The 19392-nt window shown below is 42.5% G+C and overlaps 1 protein-coding gene, 1 non-coding gene and 1 pseudogene across 2 annotated transcripts in view; 2 read left to right on the plus strand and 1 right to left on the minus strand.

The window, feature by feature from the left end:
- Positions 1–19392, minus strand: part of CFAP251 (cilia and flagella associated protein 251) — an 84285-nt gene that overhangs the window by 39360 nt on the left and 25533 nt on the right. The window contains exons 6-10 of the mRNA XM_053587007.1: positions 17665–17776; positions 17330–17410; positions 6269–6346; positions 4700–4750; positions 1170–1384 (exon numbers count right to left, since the gene is read on the minus strand). Coding sequence (XP_053442982.1) covers positions 1170–1384; positions 4700–4750; positions 6269–6346; positions 17330–17410; positions 17665–17776 — 537 coding nt within the window. The remainder of the gene's footprint in view (positions 1–1169; positions 1385–4699; positions 4751–6268; positions 6347–17329; positions 17411–17664; positions 17777–19392) is intronic.
- Positions 5538–5644, plus strand: LOC128585050 (U6 spliceosomal RNA). The gene has a single exon (XR_008379800.1). It is a non-coding gene; the product is annotated as a U6 spliceosomal RNA (small nuclear RNA).
- On the plus strand, positions 10068–10699 carry LOC128583103 (THAP domain-containing protein 1-like; annotated as a pseudogene).

A 19392-nucleotide genomic window follows, 5' to 3' on the forward strand; every position in this document is an offset into this window, starting at 1 on the left:
GAAGGAGGAGGAAAAATTTCCTCCTATATATGCATGCTGATTAAATGAGGTTTCTGATTAATGAGCAAGGCAGGTGGGCAGAGTAATTGGTCACATCTTTTGCTGCCCTCTGCTGGACAGAAGCAGCAAAACTGGCCAAAGGTTTTCAGAGACCTTTTCCTTCATGGTCCTAGCTGGAGAGAGGGGAACCCAGGTCTGGTCTTCACTGGGTCCTAACCCCCAATTAATTAAAAGGTGATGGCGTGACCAATTGCAGTTCTACCATTATTCTTTAGCACCATTGAGTAATGATGACAATTTGCATTTCTCTTTGTAAAACCATGTCAGACCTCACTGTTACCTACGTCAAAAGAAAAACAAAAGCGAAATAGGCTTTTTGAAAGCAGATGGTATAGTGACTCCAACCATATGGGCAGAGTCCTGTCATTAGACAATTTTCTCCACACTTTTGGGAACTTTCCTTGCACACTAACAATGGCTGCCATTTACCTCCAGCCTCCTCTGTGCTAGCAGTGTGCCTTGTCTCACTAAATACTCATAAAACAGTGCTGAGAGAACTAGTGTTGTTATGCCCATTTTGCACATAGAGAAATGGAGGCTCAGCGAAGTTAAGTCCCTTGCTCATGGTCACCCTGCAAGAAAGGGCAGCAGCTGGAATGCAAACCCAGCTATGGCGTTCTGTGGTGTTTAATGACCACTGTGAGTTCCTACAGCTGCTCAAAATCAAAGAGTGAGGGAATTTTATAAAGTTCTGATGTATTTGATCTTTTCACAATGGGTAAAAATGTTATTTTGTGATCAGAAAAAAATATATTGCTATTTGAGTTATTTTCTTAAATTTAAACTATATACAATTTGGAGCACAAAATAAGTTTAATTAGCACTGACCAAAAAAAATCTGTTACTTTTTCTTTCACTAACAAAAGGATTTTTTTAACATACAATTTTTAAAAGTCCAAATAGTACAAATGGGGCTATAAAAAGAAGTACATCCACCCCCAGCCTTGCTCCTGGTTCTCAGTTCTTTTCCTCAGAGGTACTCAGTATTTCCAGTTAATTGTAACTTTCCTCAGAAATATTCTCGGAATATATATAAGATATGTGTATACATGCAAAGGAGTTTTATAATATTTTTATAACCATCTATAGCTATGCTTTTTAATAATTACCTATCAACTGTAGTGAGCACAGTGATAGCTTCTTTCTGCAAATGAACCAATTTACAAGGCTTGATATAGGGAGAGCCCAAAAAGGCAGACGAAGATGAGGGTGAGCGGTGTATGTCCCAGACAACCAGCTTCCCTTCCATTGTGGCTGAGAGTATTTGTGTTAAATTCAAGTGAAAGACGGACTGGCTAAATTTTCCCACGAGCTTGTTGAAGGTCTGTGTTTCAAAAGACAGGTTATGAGTTACAGTCGGCCATAAATACAAAACAAACCACTTCTCAACATGACTTTTTTTTTTTTTTTTTTGTGATTTTTGGCCGGGGCTGGGTTTGAACCTGCCACCTCCGGCATATGGGACCGGTGCCCTACTCCTTGAGCCACAGGCGCCGCCCTCAACATGACATTTTTTAACATTATGCTGAAATACACTGGGAGAAAGACAAACTAAAGAACCACTCATTAAAAACCCTCTCCTGTGGATTGCCATGGTCCAGGCAGTTCTGAACCTCTGAAGGTTTGCTAAGAGCAAGTTAAGGGCTATGTTCTATGCTCAATTAAACTGTTTAAAGCAAATGGAAGAGTAGATAATAACTGTTACTATACCTTTTAAACTTCTCTTACAGAGGGGTCAAAGACTGATAAAGAAATTGATATCTGTTGTGAGCAAAAACATGCTCCAGTTGTAAAATATAAAATAATTTTCCCAGTCTTCTTTGATCATAAGGTATTTTTCCCATCAATAAGTAGGAATAATTTAAGTATTATACACAAAAATGCCCTAAATAAGACTCCTTATCAAATTTGTGCTAGGTGAAGTAAGACTCTAAGCCAGCTTTCTCAGTGTCTTAGAGATGAAGTATCAAAAGAACCCAGAGCAGTACGAGTTCCTGTGAGTGTTTATAGAATGAATGAAAGATAGGAACCCAGTAACCTATCATATAATATATAGCAAGTCTGCTACCCAATTCTCTAATTATACAGAGAAGATCCTAGGGTTTACCTCTTCTGATTTGAACACAAGAGGAATAGTAAAATAATAATTAGTCAATCAAGAGCATCAAGTTCTTTGTGTGTGTGTGTGTGTGTGTGTGTGTGTGTGTGTGACAGAGCCTCAAGCTGTCGCCCTAGGTAGAGGGCTGTGGCATCACAGCTCACAGCAACCTCAAACTCCTGGGCTCAGGCGATTCTCCTGCCTCAGCCTCCCAAGTAGCTGGGACTACAGGTGCCTGCCACAATGCCTAGCTATTTTTTGGTTGTAGTTGTCATTGTTGTTTGGCAGGCCCAGGCTGGATTCGAACTCGCCAGCTCTGGTGTATGTGGCTGGCACCTTAAGCACTTGAGCTACAGGCGCTGACCCCATCAAGTTCTTTCTAAGAGAAGCTATGTTCAATAAAAAGCATTTTTATCCTTTCAAATTACATTCATAGCTCATTATTCATGGATTCAGTATTTTTAAATTCACCTACTTACTAGAGTTTATTCATAACCTTCCCAATCAATACTCAGCACTTTCATGGTCATTTGCAGTTTTTCCTGTGTAGAGTGGCAAAAAATTTGCTTCATCCAACACAAATATTCCCAGTTGAGGTCAAACAAGGCAATGCTCTGCCTTCTTTTTTATTTTATTTTTTAGAGACATAGTCTCATTTTGTCACATTGGTAGGGTGCTGTGGCATCCTAGCTCACAACAACCTCAAACTCTTGGGCTCAGGCAATTCTTTTGCCTCAGTTTCTGGAGTAGCTAGAACTTCAGGCACTCACCACAATGCCTAGGCTATTTTTAGTTAGAGATGGGATCTTGTTCTTGCTCAGACTGGTCTCAAACTTGTGAGCTCAGGCAATCCACCCACCTTAGCCTCCCAGAATGCCAGGATTATAGGTGTGACCCACCATGCAGGCCCTGCTCTTTTTTTTTTTTTTTTTTTTTTTTTTTGAGACAGAGTCTCAAGCTGTCTCCCTGGCCTGGGTAGAATGCCATGGCATCAAAGCTTACAGCAACCTCCAACTCAGGCTCAAGCTATTCTCTTGCCTCAGTTTTTCTATTTTTAGTAAAGATGGAGGTCTCACTTTTTCTCAGGCTGGTCTCGAACTCGTGAGCTCAAGCAATCCACCTGCCTTGGCCTCCCAGAGTGCACGAGCCATCGCACCCAGCCAACTGTCTGCCTTCTTGTTTCAACTCTCCTATTGTAAACAAGAGTCCTTTTTTAAGTCAATAACCATGTTATTTGCCTTTTTTCTTGGTGATTTCAAGACTCATATTGGCCCCCAAACATAGTGCTAAAGTGCTATCTAGTGCTCCTAAGCAGAAGAAGGCTGCAATGTGCCTCACTGTGAAAATACACGCGTTAGATGAACTTCGTTCAGGCATGAGTTATAGTGCTGTTGGCTGTGAGCTCAATGTTCATGAAACAATGATATATATTAAATATGATGTTTTAAAACAGAAAACATATATAAAACAAGGTGAGTATTGATCAGTTGGTGAAAATGTGATCAGAGGCTCACAGGAACCTAATCCTGTATTTGCCCTAAGAGTAATGGTTCAGTATTTGCTAACTTAGCACTTGCAGAGACTTTACAGAACATGACTACCACAAATAATGAGAACTGACTGTACTTTCTGATGCTTTCATTTATGAAAACCAAAGTTTGTAGACAGAATAATCTTTCCCTGTATGTCCATCCACTTCATCTTTTTTTTTCTTTTAACATGTACTCTTAAAAAATAAGTATCTACAAATCATACTAAGAGAGAAGAAAGGAATCAGAAAAATCATCATAAAGTCCTCATGAGGACAGAGTACAGTGATACAAAGATAGAAAATGCTACAGAACTGGAGTTCCACTTCAGATACAATAACCTTGAGGTAAGCAGGCAAGACAAAATGTTTTCTCAACATCTGGTTCACCACCTTCCTATTGACTTTCAAATATCTAAATACCCACTATCATTGTTTATTATTCTGAAACTGAGCCGCTTTATAAGGGGTTTACTCATGTTCAGCTATTCTACTTATACCACTTCAAATTAACCTTCAGTCCCTCTGTTAATATGCACGTTGCATTATACTTTTGGATTTTTTTCTCATGGCAGTAAATTTTTCTCCATAACATTTTATTTTTAACCCAGTTACAACCTAAGAATAGGGGGAAGGGGGAAAGGGAGGGGAGGGAGGGGGAAGGTGGGTAGAGGGAAAGGGATTGGTGGGATTACACCAGCGGTGCATCTTACAAGGGTATATGTGAAACTTGGTAAACGGTCTGTGAAGCTAGTGAATGATGCCCCATGATCATATCAATGTACACAGCTATGATTTAATAAAAAAAAAAAAAAATTTTATTTTTAACAATACTTCCATTATTTTCAACTGACAATGCAATATGGATAAAGTACACAAGTAAAATGTTTCAAATTATTTCCCAATGGTTTAATATCAAGACTTACAAAGAATAGCCCAAAGCAACTAAGCTTGTACATGCATATTTATTCTCCACAAAATCTGATGTATAAAAATGCAACAGGCATACTCACTTTTTCTGTTAAAAGTGGGGCACTGTGAGCAAGTATTTCTCTCTCTTCATACTGGTAAGTACAGAAAAAATAATCACTACTAAAAAAGGACCTGGTTTCAAAAGAAGAACTACATAATGACAAAATCAAGACAAATACATTTTAACGAGGTCAGAAATTTGTAATTTCTTTTTTTTTTTTTTTTTTTTTTTTTAATTTGGCCGGGGCTGGGTTTGAACCCACCACCTCCGGCATATGGGACCGGCGCCCTACCCGCTGAGCCACAGGCGCCGCCCGAGAAATTTGTAATTTCTACAGGGTAAGAAAACTTACTGCCTCGGGGAACATCTGAAAACATTCTGAAAGAAAAGCAAATCCATAAACGATGCCAAAAATGATTGTGATATTGTGACCCCCCTTTTGTTCTCTTGGAGATAGCACTGACTGGAGCACAGTGGTGTCATCACAGCTCATTGCAACCTCAAAATTCCTAGGCTCAAGCAATTCTCCTGCCTTAGCCTCCCCAGTAGCTGAGACTACACGTGTGTGCCAAGACACCTGGCTAATCTTTTCTACTTTTTGTACAGAATGCTCTTGCTTAGGCTGGTCTCAAACTCCTAACTTCAAGCAATCCTCCTGCCTCAGGCTCCCAGAATGCTAGGATTATAGGCATGAACCTCTGTGCCTGGCCTAATTTCAATGTTTCTTTAACCTTAGGATTTTGCCTGTGCTGGTATATTCAGTATATCACTGACCTGCTTGCTAATTTATTTCTTTTTTGTTTTTGTTTTTGTTTGTGTGTGTGTGTGTGTATGCACGCAGTAATTTCTTTCTAACAGTGAATAAAGTCCAAGGTCTCGTGCTCGCTTCGGCAGCACATATACTAAAATTGGAACGATACAGAGAAGATTAGCATGGCCCCTGCGCAAGGATGACACGCAAATTCGTGAAGCGTTCCATATTTTTATATCATTGTATACAGTTATGATTTAATAAAAAAATTAAAAAAAAAAAAAAAGTCCAAGGTCTCAAAAACCCCTATATTTTAGACCTGTTAAATACAGGTATATCCAAATAGGCCAGGCATCTAATCCTAGCATTCCTGGGAAGCCACGGTGGCAGGATTCCTTGAGCTCATGAGTTCAAGACCAGCTGGACCAAGAGCTAAGACCCTGTCTCTACTAAATAGAAAAATGAGAGCATTGTCACTCATGCCTGTAGTCCCAGGTACTCAGGAGGCTGAGTCAGAAGGGTGGTTTGAGCCCAGGAGTTTGAGATTGCTGTGAGCTGTGATGATGCCACTGCCCTCTAGTCTGGGTGACAGAGCAAAACTGTGTCTCAAAAATAAAAGTGTGTGTTCAAATAAATATTTGCTCATTACTTTAATAAAATTAAATTATCTGCTTTGGATTTAATATGCTAATTTCCAATGGGACTAAAATGAATACTATAATTAAATCATAACATTTTAACATAGATCCATTGCTTTCTAAGCGGAGATATGTATTTACATTATCAAAACATCAGTAGTTAAGGAATGAACATACACTTGTACTCACACTTGAAACAAATCAAAATATTTCTACTTACCCATGAATAATATATTGCCTGTGTTTTACTATTGCTCACCAATTCTTTATTATTAGTTGGATTAAAAGTAAGGTGCTTCTGAAACATAAAGTGTGGAAATATATTAATGCTAATAAATTTTCTCATGTATGGCCATTCCACTCTGAACACACTTGATCTCATCTGATAATAAACTTTCTGTCTTTCTCTGCTTAAACTGAATGTTAAAATTAAATAATAATTTTTTTCCTGCTTATCAGAATCTTTTATTTTTTTATTATTTTTTTTTATTAAATCATAGCTGTGTACATTAATGTGATCATGGGGCACCATACACTGGTTTTATAGACCGTTTGACACATTTTCATCACACTGGTTAACAGAGCCTTCTTGGTATTTTCTTAGTAAATACCAAGATTTTAATTAAGATAAAGGAGTAGGAATGTAACAAAAAGAAAATACATGGCATTTGGTAAATAATAGGAATATCATTTAAATACTAGTTATTAAAATAGTGTCAAATGTGTTCCTTTTCTAATATTATTTTTTATAATTCATCATCTATAAATTGGAACAAAATAGAATAAACCAATGTTCATAAATAACCTTTATTCTTGGTTATTTGGTCTTATTATTCCATAACCCTTATTCAGTCTTTCAGACAAAGACTGCTGTATACACATTTCTAAATTTGACAGGGCCACACGGTATCTTGGAATGAATGTAAGACCCTGGAAGAGGTTTCTGATTCCTGCCAAGAAGTTGCTGGCTTCCTTCCTAAAAACTGACCCTGCAGAAACCATGCAAATAAGGGAAACATTAAGGGAAGAAACAAAACAATCACAGAAACAACAACAAAGTGAGATAGACATTTCTGTGGTGTCTTGAGATGTGCATGGGAGGTGGGAGATGCAGCCTGAGGCGAAGGGCTGCAGGAAGAATGTGAGGACAGACTGAGGCAAAGCTTTTTAAGTTCTATTCCTTCCGTGTCCACCCCATCTGCACACCTATTCCTTGTTTTTTGTTGTTTTTTTTTTTTTGAAACAGAGCCTCAAGCTGTCGCCCTGGGTAGAGTGCCATGGCATCACAGCTCACAGCAACCTCCAACTCCTGGGCTTAAGCGAGTCTCCTGCCTCCGCCTCCCAAATAGCTGGGACTACAGGCGCCCACCACAACACCTGGCTATTTTTGGGTTGCAGCCGTCATTGTTGTTTGGCAGGCCCAGGCTGGATTCGAACCTGTCAGCTCAGGTGTATATGGCTGGCGCCTTAGCCACTTGAGCCACAGGCACTGAGCCTGCACACCCATTCCTAGCCTGTCACTTTCTGCATCACTACTTGTACCAGTGTCTGAGAATTAATATCAGGACAGCACAAAAGCCTGAGTGTGGTGAAGAACTGATAAAAGCAAGTGCATGGACCAGACCTCACGAAGACTGAGAATCAGCCTCAAGTCACCTAGAATTCTTTGTTTATTCAAAGGATTTGTTCTATAAAATTTGGATTCTGTCAAAAGCCCAAACTTAAATAGAAAAAATTAGCTGGGCATAGTGGCAGGCACTTATAGTACCAGCTACCCTGGAGGCTAAGGCAGGCAGATTGCTTGAACCCAGGAGTTTGAGGTTGCCATGAGCTAGGTTGATGCCACAATACTCTAGCCTGGGCAACACAGTGAAACTCTGTCTTAAAATAAAATAGAATAAAATGGCCACACTCAAGGATCCAGAAGGTCACAGGTTCCCCAACCCTGGAAGGTGACCATTCTGTCAAGTGCTGTAAGAAACAAATGTAAGGGGGCGGCGCCTGTGGCTCAGTGAGCAGGGCACCGGCCCCATATACCGAGGGTGGCGGGTTCAAACCCAGCCCCAGCCAAACTGCAACAAAAAAAATAGCCGGGCGTTCTGGTGGGCGCCTGTAGTCCCAGCTACTCGGGAGGCTGAGGCAGGAGAATCGCCTAAGCCCAGGAATTGGAGGTTGCTGTGAGCTGTGTGATGCCATGGCACTCTACCGGGCAATAAAGTGAAACTCTGTCTCTACAGAAAAAAAAAAAAAAAAAGAAAAAGAAACAAATGTAAGGGCAGCGCCTGTGGCTCAGTGAGTAGGGCGCCGGCCCCATATGCCGAGGGTGGCAGGTTCAAACCCAGCCCCCGCCAAACTGCAACAAAAAAATAGCCAGGCGTTGTGGCGGGCGCCTGTAGTCCCAGCTGCTCGGGAGGCTGAGGCAAGAGAATCGCGTAAGCCCAAGAGTTAGAGGTTGCTGTGAGCCGTGTGACCTCATGGTACTCTATCCGAGGGTGGTACAGTGAGACTCTGTCTCTATAAAAAAAAAAAAAAAAGAAAGAAACAAACGTAAGTCTTCTTTGGAGGAAGTTATTTTCTCGAGCCTCAAATTATTTATACGCTTTTAAAACACACCATTAACTATTCAACAAAAATACCAAGACAAATGAAACAGACACATCCAAATGACTGAACACCAAGGAGAAAAGCAATCTGCAGAAAGAGTCAACCAGGAGATTTAGGTATTGGGAGTTTTCAGGCACAGATGTAACAATAATAAGCGTAATTAATATGTACGAAATAATAGAAGACAAGATGGAGAATCCTAGCAGATAGTTCTATTTAAATAATCAAATGGAAATTCTAGATCTAAAAAAAATGATTAAAAAGTTTAATAGGCACATGTGAATTCATAGGCCTCTGAGCAGAACTGTGGATTTGTCTCGCCTGGATATTTGGGATTTTATTTTTTCAAGTAAAGTTTTCATTAAAAAAAAAAAGTTTAATAGACTCAGCGCCCATAGCACAGCAGTTACAGCAACAGCCACATATACCCAGGCTGCTGGGTTTGAACCCAGCCTGGGCCAGCTAGACAACAATGACAGCTGCAACAAAAAATAGCCGGGCATTGTGGCAGGCACCTATAGTCCATCTACTTGGGAGGCTGAGGCAAGAGACTCACTTAAGCCCAACAGTTTGAGGCTGTTATGAGCTGTGATGCCATAGCACTCTATTGAGGGTGACAAAGTGAGACTCTGTCTAAAAAAATAAAGAAAGAAAATAATAAAAATAAAAAATTGGGTGGATGGGCGGTGCCTGTGGCTCAAGGAGTAGGGCGCCAGTCCCATATGCCAGAGGCAGTGGGTTCAAACCCAGCCCCAGCCAAAAAAAAAAAAAAAAACTGGGTGGCCCTGGTGGCTCAGTGGGTAGGGCGCTGGCCCTATAGACCAAGCATGGCGGATTCAAACTTGGCCCTGGTCAAACTGCAACAAAAACATAGCTGCAACAAAACAACTGCAACAAAAACATAACGGGTGTTGGGGTGGGCGCCTGTAGTCCCAGTACTTGGGAGGCTAAGGCAAGAGAATCACCTAAGCCCAGGAGTTGGAGGTTGCTGTGAGCTGTGTGATGCCACAGCTCTCTACTGAGGGCAATAAAGTGAGACTCTGTCTCTAAAAAAAAAATAAAATAAAAAAATTAAAAGTTTAATAGATGGTAGAAAAAAGTAGATACAGCCAAAGAAAAGATTAGTCAATAGGAAAGGAAGATAAATTATAGTAGAAAATATCCAGACTGGGAGAGGTGAGCTTGAAGCTGCCTCCACATCTTGGAGATGGGAGATGGGCGATGGTTGTGGTCCTTCTGTTAATGCAAACAACTAAACTGGCACATCAGTCACCTCAGAGTGAGGCTATCGTCACTGTAACTGTTGACCAAAGCTACAGAGTGAGGGAGGGTGTGAAAGCTGAGCGCGGTGACGTTGACAGCAGCTTCACCTGCCTTCTGGGACGGCAGGAGTGAAGCGACTAAAGACTGGAAGGATGGTGCAGTCCTGTTCCGCCTACAGCTGCAAGGATCGCTATGATAAGGATAAACCTGTTTCTTTCCACAAGTTTCCTCTTACTCAACCCAATCTTTGTAAAATATGGGAGGCATCTATCAGAAGAAAAAACTTTAAACCTACCAAATACAGCCGTATCTGTTCAGAGCACTTTACTCCAGACTGCTTTAAGAGGGAGTGCAACAACAAATTACTGAAAGAGAATGCTGTCCCTAGGATATTTCTTTGTACAGAACCACATGATAAGAAGGAAGATCTGGAGCCTCAAGAACAGCTTCCTCCACCTCCTGTGACACCGCCCCTTTCCTAGGTTGATGCTGCTATTGGCTTGCTGATGCCTCCTCTTCAGACCCCTGATAATCTCTCTGTGTTCTATGACCACAACTACACTGTGGAGGATACAATGCACCAGAGGAAACGGATCCATCAGCTGGAACAGCAAGTTGAAAAACTCAGAAAGAAGCTCAAGACTGCTCAGCAACAATGCCGAAGGCAAGAGCGACAGCTTGAAAAATTAAAGGAGGTTGTGCATTTCCAGAAGACGACGTCTCAGAAAGAGGTTATGTGATTCTACCAAATGACTACTTTGAAATAGTTGAAGTACCAGCATAAAAAAAAATGAAATGTATATTGATTTTTAATGGAGCAATACCACACATCCTCTTTTAGCTTATAAAGGAGTTTCATTTGAAAAAATAACACTTGATTACTTATATAAAAGCAATTCAGAATATTTTTTTAAAAAATAAATTGGATATATGCTGTAAAATTATAAATATTTTTGTTTGTAATTTTAGGGTTTTTACATTTTAACAAAATATTTTGGAAGTTAAAAACTAACCTCAGACCTCCAATGTAAGTTGGTTCCAAGATTGGAGATTTTTGTTTTTTAACTGTTGACAGAGATAATGTAAAAATAAAGTGCAAAGGGTGGCGCCTGTGGCTCAGTCGGTAAGGCGCCGGCCCCATATACCGAGGGTGGCGGGTTCAAATCCGGCCCCGGCCAAACTGCAACCAAAAAATAGCCGGGCGTTGTGGCGGGTGCCTGTAGTCCCAGCTACTCAGGAGGCTGAGGCAAGAGAATCGCTTAAGCCCAGGAGTTGAAGGTTGCTGTGAGCTGTGTGAGGCCATGGCACTCTACCGAGGGCCATAAAGTGAGACTCTGTCTCTACAAAAAAAATAAAGTGCAAAGAGAATGAGAAAAAGAAAATATCCAGACTGAAGCACAAAGAGATAAAAGAATAGAAAATACAAAAGAGAATTTAAGACAAATAGGGCAAGATGGAAAAAGATATGACTTAACATTAAGTGGAGTCCCGGAAGGAGAATGAAGAAAGAATGTGAGAGAAGGAAATGTTTAAATAAACAATGACAGACCAGCCAGAGGCTCATGCCTATAACTCCAGCCCTTTGGGAGGCTAAGGTAGGAGGATCACTTGAGGTCAGGAGTTCAAGACATCCTGGACAACACAACAAGATGCTGTCTCTACAATAAAAAATAGAAAAATTAGTCAGGTGTGGTGGCATACACCTGTAGTCCCAGCTACTTGGGAAGCTAAGACAGGAAGATTGTTCGAGCCCAGGAGTTAAGACCAGCCTGGGCAATAGTGAGACCCCATTTCTACAAAAAACAGAAAAATTAGCCTGGCATGGTGACATGAGCCTATGGTCCTAGTTACTCAGGAGGCCGAGGCAGGAGAATCACTCAAGTCTAGGAATTTGAGGCTGCAGTAGGCTGTGATCACACCATTGTACTCTATCCCATGCAACAGAGCAAGACCTTGTCTCAAAAAAATAAAAGCTGGCTTGGTAGTTGGCTTTTGAACAGAAATGGTAGAAGTCAGAAGATAATGGAATTATGTCTTTGAGGATATGAAATGCAGAAAGAAAATACTAACTGCCACTCTAGAATTCTATGCCCAAGGAAAATATCCTTCAAAAACAAAGACTTTTACATGAACATTCATAGCAGCTTTATTTTTAATAGCCATAATCAGGCAGTGCCATCAATGGTGAATAGATAAACAAATTGTGACATATCCATTCAATGTACTACTATATTTTAATTATTAAAAGGTACTACAATTATTTAATTATATGGCTATGAGAAGATTATTATTTTTTTTTTTATTTTTTTTTTTTTTAGAGACAGAGTCTCACCCTATGGCCCTCGGCAGAGTGCCGTGGCCTCACACAGCTCACAGCAACCTCCAACTCCTGGGCTTAAGCGATTCTCCTGCCTCAGCCTCCCGAGTAGCTGGGACTACAGGCGCCTGCCACAACGCCCGGCTATTTTTTGGTTGCAGTTTGGCCGGGGCTGGGTTTGAACCCGCCACCCTCCGTATATGGGGCTGGCGCCTTACGGACTGAGCCACAGGCGCCGCCCGGCTATGAGAAGATTATTAAGGGATGAGGCACAGAGGAAAGCAGAGAGACAGCTAGAGGATGGTGCAGGTGGATAGCAATGACTGTGGACTGGACTAGGATGGTGGCAACAGATATGGAGAGGAGAGAAAAGATTTTAGGATGTATCTTAGAAGTAAAAGGTTGGGAATGAATGAGAATACCCAAGAAGAAAGTATAGCAAGAAGAAGAGGAAGAAGATCTCCAAGAACCAAATCCTAAGGAATACCAGTATTCAGAAAGTATACAAATGAATGAAAAAGAATCTACAAAGCCTAAAAAAGAATGGCCAATTAGATAGCAGGAAAAATATCCATAAGCCCACCTGGAAGAGTATAACTGCTGTTGAGATGAAGAGTGAAAAAAGTGAGGTTTATTTGATTTAAAAACACCAGTGACCACGATAAGCATAGTTTCAGTGGAATCATGGCAAGGAGGAAAAACTATGTAGCTGTGAAAATGAAGGAATTATAGCTTGAAAGTCAACACAGATGAATCTCGGAAAACAATGGAAATAACCAATAGAATGTATTCCAAATACATAAAGGTCAAAAACAGGTAAAATCAAACAAGATAGTACTGAGGGATACATATATCACTGTAGAAAAGTAAAAAGAAAAGCAAGGGAATGCACAAAATTTGGGGACAGTGGTTAACCTCAGAGGAAGAAAGAGGAGAGATTAGGGAAGGGGAACGAAGAGGCTTCTAGGATTTAGATAACACTCTATTTATTGATCCGCTGTAAGTCCATAGGCCTGTTTGGTTTTCCTCTTTAAAATATATACACATTTTGGGCAGCACCTGTGGCTCAGTCGGTAAGGTGCCGGCCCCATATACTGAGGGTGGCGGGTTCAAACCCGGCCCCAGCTGAACTGCAACCAAAAAAAAATAGCCGGGCGTTGTGGCGGGCGCCTGTAGTCCCAGCTACTCTGGAGGCTGAGGCAGGAGAATCGCTTAAGCCCAGGAGTTGGAGGTTGCTGTGAGCTGTGTGATGCCATGGCACTCCACCGAGGGCCATAAAGTGAGACTCTGTCTACAAAAAAAAAAAATATATATATATATATACACATTTTTCATGTATGCCTTATTTTATAACAACAATTTAAAGAGATCAAATATTTCTCGCGGGGGAAAAAGAGTGAAGAAGAGATGAGAAGTAGAGAAAGCAAGTGGAGACAACTCTTCTGAGCAGTTTCACTGTGAAGAGAAGCAGAGGGCAGAGATGCGGGGTCAAAAGGAGTTCTTTAAAGACAGGTGACGTGAAAGCAGGTTTCTGTGTTAATGAGAATAATGATCCAGAGGGGAAGAGGTGACGGCTGCAGGAGGGGGCCCTGAGGGAGAGGGAAGTGAGGAATTAAAGAAGACATACATAAATGGCAAGATAATCCTATGTGCTGGCCCTTCATGGCAATCAGAGGGAAAAAGAGAAGACAGGGAAGTCAGAAGTAGGCTGTGGGCTTGGGAGTGAGAACGGACCAGGGTTTGGCTGACCCATTCTCACTGACAGCTTCCATTTTCTCAAGGCCATATGAGAGCTGGTTGTCAGCTGCGTGAGGGGAAGGGCTGAGAGAGTAGGGAGGAAGTGGGAACTGTTATTCCTGGAGACAGAACCCACTAGGACAGCCAGGCTGCGCTAAGAGTCCTTTTGAACTTTACTACTGAATTCAAGGACAAATTATTTATTTATTTATTTATTTTTTGAGACAGAGTCTCACTCTGTCACCCTGGGTAAAGTGCCATAACATCATAGTTCACAGAACCTCAAAATCCTGGGCTTGAGCAATCCTCTTGCTTCAGCCTCCTGAGAAGCTGAGACTACAACCATGTGCCTTTATTCCGGCTAGTTTTTTTTTATTTTTAGTAGAGACAGGGGTCTTGTTCTTGCTCAGGCTGGTCTTGAACTTGTGAGCTCAAGCAATCCACCCGCCTCAGCCTCCCAGAGTGCTAGGATTACAGGTGTGAGCCATTGTACCTGGCCCTGGGTGGTCCCTTTAGCTTTCAGTACCCAGCTACAGCTGTGCATACAGAGCAGGCTGATAGCCGGTTTATCCAGAGTTGGGGTGTTTTTGCAGCATTGTCTGATAGAACTTGCTGAAACCTGAGGATGGATATGTTCTATACTCTGTGCTGTCAACAGTAGCCAACAGCCACATGTGGCTAATAAGCACTTGAAATGTGGCCAGCAAAACTGAGGAACCAAATTTGTAATTTAATTCCATTTTAATTGATTTAAATTTAAACAGTCGCATGTATTTGGCAAAGTTGCAGAATACAAAACCAACACACAAAAATCAGCTGCAGCCAAGCACAGTGGTTCATGCATTTTGAGAGGCCCAGGCAGGAGGATTGCTGGAGTCTAGGAGTTCAAAACCAGACTGGGAAACATAGTGAGATACCATATCTACAAAAATAGTAAAAAGAAGATTAGTCAGGCATAATGGTATGTACCTGTAGTCTCAGCTACTCTAGAGGCTGAGGTGGGAAGATCCTTTGTGACCAGGAGTTGGAGGCTGCAATAATCTACGATTGGGCTCCTACACCCCAGCCTGGGCTGGGTGCAGTGGCTTATAATCCTAGTGCTCTGGGAGGCCAAGGCTGGTGGATTGCTTGAGTTCAGGAGTTCGAGACCACCCTGAGCAAGAGTTAAGACCCAACTAAAAATAGAAAAACTATCCAGGAGCCTGAGTCCCAGGTACTTGGAAGGCTAAAGCAAGAGGATTGTTTGAGCCCAAGAGACTGAGGTTGCTGTGAGCTATGATGATGCCATGGCACTCTATCCAGAGCGACAGAGTGAGACTGTTTCAAAAATAAATAAATAAATAAAAAGCAGCTGCTGTTCTGTACACTAGCATAAACAATCTAAACAGGAAATTAAGAAAACAATTCCATTTACATTTGCATCATAAAAACAACAAAATACTTAGGAATAAATTTAACCAAAGAAGTGAGAGATGTATACCCTGAAAATTACAAAACATTGCTGAAAGAAATTAAAGAAGATCGCCCGCGAACCGCGGCGGGGGCGGCCAGGCAAAAAAAAAGAAATTAAAGAAGATCCAAATAAATAGCAAGATATCCTGTGCTCATGAATTGTGAAAAGAATGATACTACCCAAAGGGATCTACAGATTCAATGCAATCTCCATCAAAATCCTAAAGGTATTTTTTCAGCAATAGGAGAGATACATCCTAAATAGCCATGTGGTTGGTGGCTACTTATTAGTGCAACTTTAAGAAGAAAAACTTTTTTCAAGAGCAGGAGGACCATTGTGAGGAAAGGAGAGAAGACAGGCATAAGGCTGCGTGTAGTTACCCAAACTGTCTGCTGGGTTTTTTTTTTTTTTTTTTGTAGAGACTGAGTCTCACTGTACCGCCCTCGGGTAGAGTGCCGTGGCGTCACACGGCTCACAGCAACCTCTTAACCCTTGGGCTTACACAATTCTCTTGCCTCAGCCTCCCGAGCAGCTGGGACTACAGGCGCCCGCCACAACGCCCGGCTATTTTTTTGTTGCAGTTTGGCCGGGGCTGGGTTTGAACCCGCCACCCTCGGCATATGGGGCTGGCGCCCTACTCACTGAGCCACAGGCGCCGCCCGTCTGCTGGGGTTTTAGATCTGCAAGCCAAGTATGTACTTATCTCAGTGCCTGGCACAGAGGAGGCACTCAATAATTACACAGTGAAAGAAGGGCACAAGGATGAATGAGACAACATAGAACGGCCGTGACGCACGAAATCAAGAGACCTGGTACAAACTTTCTCAGTGTTCTTGGCAAGTCACCTCATGTAAATTGAGAATGATAATTTTCTCTATATGCCTCATAAGTCAGTTAGAAGCAGGTAAGAGGATGCTTCTTGAATAACAAAGGGGGCTAGTAGGTCATTTCAGACAAATTTTTTAATAATTAATAATAGTATTTCACAGATACTAATATCTTCTTGCTGGCACGTTTGCATGGATTATGTAAGATAATGCAAGTAAAGAATTTAGCAGAGGGGGTGGTGCCTGTGGCTCAAAGGAGTAGGGTGCCGGCCCCATATCCTGGAGGTGGCAGGTTGAAATCGAGCCCGACCAAAACTGAAAAAAAAAAAAAAAAAAAAAAGAATTTAGCAGAATCTGACACATAATAAGTGTCAGAAAAGTATTAGCTATTATTATCAAAGATAAAATGAGATTCAGGGATATGACAGTGTTTTTTCTACTGCACTATAATACAACTCCACTGAAACGAAAACTAGAATTTTTTTTTTTTTTTGTAGAGACAGAGTCTCACTTTACGGCCCTCGGTAGAGTGCCGTGGCCTCACACAGCTCACAGCAACCTCCAACTCCTGGGCTTAAGCGATTCTCTTGCCTCAGCCTCCTGAGTAGCTGGGACTACAGGCGCCCGCCACAACGCCCGGCTATTTTTTGGTTGCAGTTTGGCCAGGGCCGGGTTTGAACCCGTCACCCTCGGTATATGGGGCCGGTGCCTTACCGACTGAGCCACAGGCACCGCCCTTGTTTTTGTTTTCTTTGAGACAGAGTCTCACTTTGTCGCCCTTGGTAGAGTGCTGTAGTGTCAGAGCTCACAGCAACCTCAAACTCTTGGGCTCAGACTATCCTCTTGCTTCAGAGAATACTTGGCTTGCAGTCTGAGTAGCTGGGACTACAAGTGCCTACCCCAATGCCCAGCTATTTTTAGAGACGGGTCTTGCTCTTGCTCAGGCAATCCACCTGCCTCGGCCTCCCAGAGTGCTAGGATTATAGGCGTGAACCACCACACCTGGTCCAAAAAGTAGGTTTTGATCTGGCATCACTGTAATTTTAGGTTGATATTTATACAGGCTCAAATTGAACTCACCTGAAGACCATACTCTTTGGGGAGTTCGAGAGTATATGCTGGTACTTCCACCGCCAAAGTCCACTTCCAGATGCACACTTTCTGTAAATGATGGCAGACAGAGGGGCATGAAAAGGTCTCTGAAGGCTGCTGAAGTAACCAATACCTCCTGTGGGGGCCCTGCAACTTCAAGTAACTAAGCAAAGTACCACCAGCTAAACCACAAGTAGAGAGGCCTTGATTCTATTCTGTGGAGTCTCGTCTTCTGATGTCACTGATGTCATGCAGACTGAGCAGAGCTGCCTAAGGGACACTCTTGCTGGCTAGCTTAATGAGGCTGACCCTAAGGGTTTTACCTGGACTTCAGCATCTGAGATGGTTGCCAGATATTTGGAGTCACGTGTCATGGCTATTGCCCTGATGCCATTCCCTTCTGGGCAGCTGTCGAATATTGTGTGTACAGGAATACTGTAAAAAAAAGAAACAGGACAAGGAGGTATCCCTAATTTCCCAGAGGGGACTGGGGCAAGTCGGAGCTCAGCTCAAACCTTCCGAAAACATAACAAAATGTGGCATATCTGTACAATGAAATATTATTTGGCCATAAAGAGGAATAAAGCACTAACATGAACTACAACATGAATGAGCCTCAAAAACGTGATGTTGAGGGTGGCGCCTGTGGCTCAGTGAGTAGGGCGCCAGCCCCATATACCAAGGGTGGCGGGTTCAAACCCAGCCCCAGCTGAACTGCAACCAAAAAATAGCTGGGCACTGTGGCGGGCGCCTGTAGTCCCAGCTGCTCGGGAAGCTGAGTCAGGAGAATCACAAAAGCTGGAGAATCACTCACAGCTGGAGGTTGCTGTGAGTCCTGTGACATCATGGCACTCTACCCAGGGTGGTTAAGTGAGACTCTGTCTCTACAAACAAAAACAAAAACAAAAACGTGATGTTGAGTGAAGGAAGCCAGACACCAAAAGGCCACAAATTGTATAGTTCAATATGAATTATTTAGAGTAGACAAATCCATAGAGACAGAAAGTAGATTGGTGGTTGCCAGAAGGTAGAGGGAGAAAGAAATGGGGAGTGGCTGATGATGGGTACAGAGAGTCCTTTGGGGATCATGAAAATGTTTTGGGGGCGGCGCCTGTGGCTCAGTCCATAGGGCGCCAGCCCCATATACCGAGGGTGACGGGTTCAAACCCGGCCCCGGCCAAACTGCAACCAGAAAATAGCCGGGCGTTGTGGCGGGCACCTGTAGTCCCAGCTACTTGGGAGGCTGAGGCAAGAGAATCACTGAAGCCCAGGAGTTGGAGGTTGCTGTGAGCTGTGTGAGGCCACAGCACCTCTACTGAGGGCCATAAAGTAAGACTCTGTCTCTAAAAAAAAAAAAAAAAAGAAAATGTTTTGGAAATAGAGGGGATGGCCGCACAACAACAGGACACACATACTAAATGCCACTGAACTGTACCCCTTCAAATGGTTGATTTTAGGCCAGGTGCAGTGGCTCACATCTGTAATCCTAGGGCTCTGGAAGGCTAAGGTGGGTGGATTGCTTGAGCTCAGTAGTTTGAGACCAGCCTGAGCAAGAGTAAGGCCCTGTCTCTACTAAAAATAAAAAAACTAGGCTCGGCACCTGTAGCTAAAGCGGCTAAGGCGCCAGCCACATACACCAGAGCTGGTGGGTTTGAATCCAGCCTGGGGCTGCCAAGCAACAATTATAACTACAACCAAAAAATGGCCGGGCGTTGTGGCGGGCACCTATAGTCCCAGCTACTTGGGAGGCTGAGGCAAGAGAATTGCTTAAGCTCAGGAGCTGGAGGTTGCTGTGAGCTGTGATGCCATAGCACTCTACCCAGGGCGATAGCTTGAGGCTCTGTCTCGAAAAAAACAAAAACAAATAAACAAAATAACTAGCCAGGCAAAGTGCCTGGTGCCTTTAGTCCAGCTACTCAGGAGACTGAAGCAAGAGGATCGCTTGAGCCTAGGAGTTTGAGGTTGCTGTGAGCGATGATGCCACAGTACACTATCCAGGGTAACAGAGTGAAACTCGGTCTCAAAGAAAAATAAAATAAAATAAAATGGGT

The sequence above is a fragment of the Nycticebus coucang genome, chromosome 4 (genome assembly GCF_027406575.1).
Source record: "Nycticebus coucang isolate mNycCou1 chromosome 4, mNycCou1.pri, whole genome shotgun sequence".
NCBI classification, from domain to species: Eukaryota; Metazoa; Chordata; class Mammalia; order Primates; family Lorisidae; genus Nycticebus; species Nycticebus coucang.